We start from the raw sequence: 6744 nt of genomic DNA, 5'->3' as shown, positions 1-6744 counted from the left end.
GGAGATTGGGTGTGTCTTGTTTTGTCTCCACATGTTTCCACAGCTAACACAATACAAGGTGCATAGCATGGATTCACTACGGATTTTATGGAAGAAGGGAGGGAAGGAAAAAAGAGAAATGAAGGAGAGAGGGAGCAAAGAAGGGAAAAAAGAGGAAGGGAAGGGAGGGGAAAGGAGAAGAAAGGAGAGGAGAGAAAATAAAGGAGTAAAACTGAAAATGTATAGTCAGAAGTAGAAAACCAATAGTAATATGGCATGATTTCATGTTTGGGAGTAGAACTCTCTTAATAATTTCACAGGTAACTTGATTGTTCTTTATCTAAATCTACTTATTAATACTTTTGATATATATGTACGATTACAACTGTTTGAATACATTACAAGTGTGCTTTCTGGATAACTTTCCAAATATTTTAAAGCATTTAGTTCATTTGGTTTACACACACACATTGAAAGGTATGAGGAAAAACACAGAATGAAGCATAAATTCATGTACACAGGCTAATTCAAAGTTAAGCTTTTAGACTTGTTTACCCTAAAACCCACTTCCGGCTTTCTGACCAATACAGAGGTGCCTGAAGGCTGGTTGGAGTGGTGAGGACTGAGGCAGCTTCTGGAATTTCTGAGCAGCTCTAGTCAGTACAAGATGGCTCCAGTAGTCTTCAGTTACATGGACAGTCTGCTGTGGCAAACAGATGTCTCACTATTGGATCCTCCAACCTGGCTCAGTGACCATATTATTGGGTTTGCCTTTGAGTACGTTGCCAACAGTCAGTTTCATGACTGCTCTGACCACATCTGCTTCATCAGCCCTGAAGTCAACCAGTTCATCAAGTGCATGGGCAGCCCAGGTATTTAAAAAAAAAATTTCCATGGGTAGATATTGACCAAACCATTAGGTGTTTAATTTGTTAATTTAAATGTGCTATGATCTTAACAAAAAGTAACAAAGTTGTTATTCTATTTAAGAGAAAAAAAATTTTTGGAAGCGATTATTTATCAGATAGTGAAATTATGATCATACATGATAATAAAAAAGGATGACAATAATGTAATAAAATGTAAAAATAAATTCAAAACATGTAATTATCCTGCTAATGTAACTAAATCTAATTAGAATGAATTTGGGTAGTCTAAGTGATCTAGTTTGGCTGACTAGATTTTTCCTTAATAAAATAGTCGATTTTTCTCTTCACTTTGTACCTGATAAACTTAGTACAAATGTACTTGTCTATAATTTGAAGTGATGTATTTTTCATGATTTTCCAGTAGTGCTAATTCCTATAGAACAAATATTTTCTCAAAATATTTCTCAAATATTTTCTCAAAATTGATAGTGCATTTTTATCCACTAAATAAACATTTTCTTGTTTAAAAAAATAGAAGTGAATACTTAGATAATGAAAGTGTGGAGAACAGTCTAAGATTAGAAGCAATAGAATTATGTCACAAAGGAATTTTTCAGTGGTTTAACTATAAATTTAAATACTTCTGAAAATGTCAAGATATGAACTGATAAAATATTTTCAGCAAAATTGAGAGACTAAATGTTAAGATGTTTGTTATATAAAGAACTGATGTCAACCGAGAAATTAAAAAACATTGAAATCAAAATTAAAAAAATCAACAAAGGAAATAGACCATATGAAAGAGAAGAGATATATTAGTAAAACCAGTGTTTGAGGGAAAATAAAGTTGAAACACAATAGTATTAAAATAAATGTAATTTAAAACAATAGTAAGTCTCCATTTTCACCTGTCACATTTGCAAATAATTTATTTTATTTTTTAACATCTTTATTAGAGTATAATTGCTTTACAATGGTTTGTTAGTTTCTTCTTTATAACAAAGTGAATCAGCTATACATATATATATATATCTCCCCATATCTCCTCCCTCTTGTGTTTCCCTCCCACCCTCCCTATCCCACCCCTCTAGGTGGTCACAAAGCACCAAGCTGATCTCCCTCAGCTATGTGGCTGCTTCCCACTAGCTATCTATTTTACATTTGGTAGTGTATATATGTCAATGATACTCTCTCACTTTGTCCCAGCTTACCCTTCCCTGTCCCCGTGTCCTCAAGTCTATTCTCTACAACTGCTTCTTTATTCCTGTCCTGCCCTTGCAAATAGTTTTAATGACAGTGTTTTATAATTTAACCACCAGTATTTAAAGTGATGAATTTTATAAGGGAGACTTAATTGAGATATCCAACTTCTTTCTCTTGGTGAGCAGACAGCTATCCAAACTCCTCAGTCAGAAAATGGATTTTGTATGACTCTTTTATTCAGGCAATGATCCAATTATTAGAATATGATATATATGCGATGTTATATAATTGTTTTGGCATAACTAAATATCTTATTCCAGAAAAATCTTTGACTATAGTTATGATAGGGGAAATAAGACACCAGGGCTTCAAGCCTTTCTGTGTAAATATTAAACAGCTGTCGACTTAAAAAGCAAAACAAAGCAAAACACAAACAAGCCAATTAAGAAACAAACAGGGGTGGTTTCCAACCCCAGCTTCACCTAAGTCATTTTAGGCCATGGCTTCCATGGGGCTTGAGAGATTCCCGGGACCTGAACAGACTTAAATTGGTAGTAATATTTCCTCCAATTACCTCATTGTCCAGGTGAATTCATGGCATTCATTGTCAGCTACACAAACTTTGGATATGACTAAATATGTCTCTCAGTACTCTTGTTAAGGAGCATTATACATAACTTTTACACTTTGCTGCAATGATAAAAGAGACACTGGTGTGGCATGACAGCTAGTCTTACATATTGCTGGTGGCAATATAAACTCTTGAGAATATATTTGACAGTCAAGAAGAATAAAAATGTTTATATTTATACTTTGGTTGATTGATAGCTTAATTCAATAATATATGATCTGGTACTTCCATCCCTAGGAATCCATCATAAGGAAGTAATCCATCATAAGGAAGTAATCCTGTATATGAAAAGTTGGAAAATATCCAAATGTGATGTAAAATGGAAATGAATAGCTATAATCCAATTGTCCAATATCACTGGCCACACAACCCATTTTACATCCTCTTGATGGAGTACCATGTAACCATTAAAAATGATCATGAAAAGTATGTAACAATATTAAAACGTTTATAATCCATGGTATTATTTGCAAAAAAGTATTAGAAATATATTTTTAGAATGATTACAACTAGATAAAATATATGTATAGAAGGAAAAAGAATGGACATAATAATTAAAAAATACTATAAAGATAGGAAAGCTTACATAGGATCATATTGTTTTAAATATGCTGTTTTCCATATTGCCTATAATATGGCTATATGATTTTCATAAAGAAAAATAGGCCAAATAAGGAGATGGTGAAGGGAAACACAAAAATCCATTCATTAAATAGTATATAATTATTCTATATATTTAATTGTTAAGCAAACGACTTCTAGAAGAAATCACCAGCTGGCAGCACAGGAAGTCACATTTCATGGAAGCTAATCCTGTGATTCCAAAACTGAAAACTAGTTAGAATCCTTTTGTGATATGTGATTGCATCTACTGAAATGTATGTAAACTAAACCATAATAATTTATGTTGAAAAACAAGCCATATTATTTGCTGATAATATAACCCTTTTCTCTTTCAGCTTGAGAAACCCTATCTCTCTGAATCATTGGAGCACCTTCAGAAAGTCCTTCTATCCAGAGCACCACTGGATCCAGAATTTTCACCAACAGAGACTGAGCTGAGAATAAAGGGGATCATGGAGAAACTAGACCAGCTGATCCCACCCAGACCCTTCATCCACGTGAGCTCCACCACCAGCGCCACACACAGCAAAGCCACCCTCCTCAGCCCTCAAGACACATACTGCAGCAGGGATCAGCTAGACGTCCTGCTGGAGGTGAGGGACCACTTGGGATGCAGAAAGGAATATGGCGGGGATTTCCTGAGGGCCAGGATGTCCTCCCCAGCCCTGAAGGCAGGCGCTTCGGGAAAGGTGACAGACTTCAACAATGGCAGCTACCTTGACAGCTTCACCCTGTTCTGGGAGGGCCGGGTGTCTCTGTCTCTCCTGCTCATCCTCCCCAGTGAAGGCGTGTCAGCTCTCTGGAGGGCAAGGAACCAAGGCTATGACAGGGTGATCTTCACAGGCCAGTTTGCCAATGGCACCTCCCGGGTCCTCCCTAAATGCGGCCTGACCCTACACTCGAGTGCTGAACTGTGCGAGTACCTGCACTATCGCGACCAGGAAGACTTCTACTGCGTGAAGCCTCCACGTGTTCCCTGTGAGGCACTGACCCACGTGACCACCAGGAATGCAAACATTTCCTGTCTTAGAGAGAAAGAATGGATCCTTTTCCGCAGGTAAACAGGTCTTCAAACACAATCATCGATACAAAGAGGGAGACTTAGGTTCAGAACAACACTGCCTAATAACTTTTCTTAATCAAGCTCCCTTATGTTGACTAGGTTATAATCAGAGATTCAATGCAGATGGTAATATATTCACAGGGTCCCTTACAGGTCACCTCTACAATTGTGGTTTTATTCATCCTGAACTATTTGCTAAAAGGAGTACAACCAATGAAGCAATTCATGTAGGTCTATAGTTCTCCAGAGTTTGTAATACTTCCAGATTCAGGAATTTTCTGGAGACCAGTATTTTCTATAATGTATTCCATGGAATACCAATCCTATAGAGTGTTAATGGATGCTATGCAAAAATAAAAAAAAGAACAACAACAACAAAAAAAACCCAAACAAACAACAAACCCAAGGGGAAGGAATGCTATCATTATTTAGTCTACCTCACCCTTTACATCAAATGAATCACCAAATCCTGTGAATTGTACCTCCCAAGTATCTCCTGAACCAAGCCGTTTCACTCTATTGCTGTTGCCTCTATCCTTGTATAAACTATCATTCTACCTCAATTAGATTATTACAACAATCTCCAGAGATGTTTACTTGCACAGCCTTGTTTCCTTCCTATCCACTCCACACCCAGACTAATGTTTTACTTTTACTTGTTCAAAACACTTAATATGATCCCATTGCTCTAAGGATGAAATCCAAACTCTTTAATATGTTTACAAGGACTTACCTAGCTCTGAAGCCCCTTATCTCACCTTTCTGCTGCCTTGCTCTCTGTCAGTCAAATTGAACTCCTTTAATTTCACAAATGGACTGTTGTGTCTCTCAGCTCTGGCATTTCAAAAGCCTTTATCTACACATCATTTCCTCTATGTTTGGGTAAAATGCTAGTCCCATACTCTTCCATTGAATTCTATTCTTCCCCAATCATAATACTCATTACACTATTAAATTTCAGATATATATTTTGTACCCTCTGTTAAATTGTAAGCTCTGTGAGGCAGTAACTGTAACTATTTTTTTCACCATTCAATTTATAAATAGCACATTCTATATTCCAGACACAGGTCTAGGTGTTGAGAATTTAACATTGTAGTTGGGTAGAAAGACAACCAATAAACAAATAGATTTGTAACATAAAGCCATCAGAATATAAGAGATCTGAATGTGATGGTGAATGCTATTTTAAAAGCGTGGTCAGGTAAGACCTGTCTTGAGCACCACTCTGAGAATGGGTCACTTGAACAGTAACCTGAATGAAGTGAAGAAGAGAGCCTTGTGAATTATGGGGGGAACACTATTTCAGGAAGAGGAATAGAACCTGAAGCAGTGGCATGCTAGAATGTTCCAGGAACCATGAGGAGGACCAGGGAGGCTGGAATGCAGTAAGAGAGGGAGAAAGGAGGTCAGGTGAGTAGGCAGAGCCTTAGAGTATCCCTTAACTTTAGTCTCTATTCCTTCAAGTGGGATGGAACATAAAACATTTCCCAAAATTACTTGACTGTGGACCACTTATTTATTTATGTATTTATTGGCTGCACCACGCGGCATGCGGGATCTTAGTTCCCCAACCAGGGATCAAACCTGTGCTCCCTGCATTGGGAGCACAGAGTCCTAACCACTGGACTGCCATGGAAGTCCTGGACCACCTATTTAATGGATCATTTTCAGGGATTGTGGTTCCAATAGTTTGGTAAATGCTGCTGTAGAAAGGCCTTGGTTTTCGAGAAGAGCAAGTTGGATATCACAATATCCTGGAAATTCAAGCTCAAATCTAATTCAAACATTATGATGACACAAGGGGAGGGGGCAGGATACAACCAACCTTACCTGGCTACAGGATTTCCTTTCCACTCCTAGGTCACCTTTACTTCTTTTTGTTTTCCTGGTCAAGGTGTGAAAAAATCCATTTATCCTATGGCTCAGCCAAAAGAGGCTGGACTTTTTCAAATAAATGTTTTACTGAAAACTAAAGGAGACATCATCATGGAGACAAAAAGGCCTAAATAATTGCAAAGACAGAGATCTTCCTGTCTTGAAGGTCTCAGAACCATGTCTTAACTCTATGGGCAGAGACTACCTGTGCTGATTCCATATTCCTTGTTGGCCACATCTGCTCCCTCTTGAGATGCTCCTCCTTGCAGCTTGGGTTGGAGGAGCTCTCCTTGCACACTATCCTGGCTGCTCTCAGGAAATGCTAAGTCCCTGGTCTGGCAGATCTGCAGATCTGTATTTTGAGTCTAATCATGCTTCTCAAGTGAGCTATGTTCATGACAATAATCTGCCTGACCCCATTTTACTTCCCAAAAGACACACTTACTTCCTGGATCCCCTGCTCTATTCAAACCATCTATTCTCTCCCCGCCCCCTTG

The 6744-nt window shown here is 37.8% G+C and overlaps 1 protein-coding gene across 1 annotated transcript in view; it reads left to right on the top strand.

Moving 5' to 3' along the window:
- Positions 1-646: 646 nt before the first annotated feature.
- The window catches only part of LOC103074152 (NXPE family member 2), an 11919-nt gene continuing 5821 nt past the window's right edge, over positions 647-6744 (top strand). Inside the window, 3 exon segments of the mRNA XM_007461866.1 lie at positions 647-851; positions 3602-3700; positions 3703-4363. Of these exon segments, the coding sequence (XP_007461928.1) occupies positions 647-851; positions 3602-3700; positions 3703-4363 (965 nt within the window).

Source organism: Lipotes vexillifer, unplaced genomic scaffold, assembly GCF_000442215.2.
Source record: "Lipotes vexillifer unplaced genomic scaffold, Lipotes_vexillifer_v1.1 scaffold931, whole genome shotgun sequence".
Classification (NCBI taxonomy): Eukaryota; Metazoa; Chordata; class Mammalia; order Artiodactyla; family Lipotidae; genus Lipotes; species Lipotes vexillifer.
The sequence above is the reverse complement of the archived record's forward strand: the minus strand, read 5'-3'. Positions and strand labels throughout refer to the sequence as shown.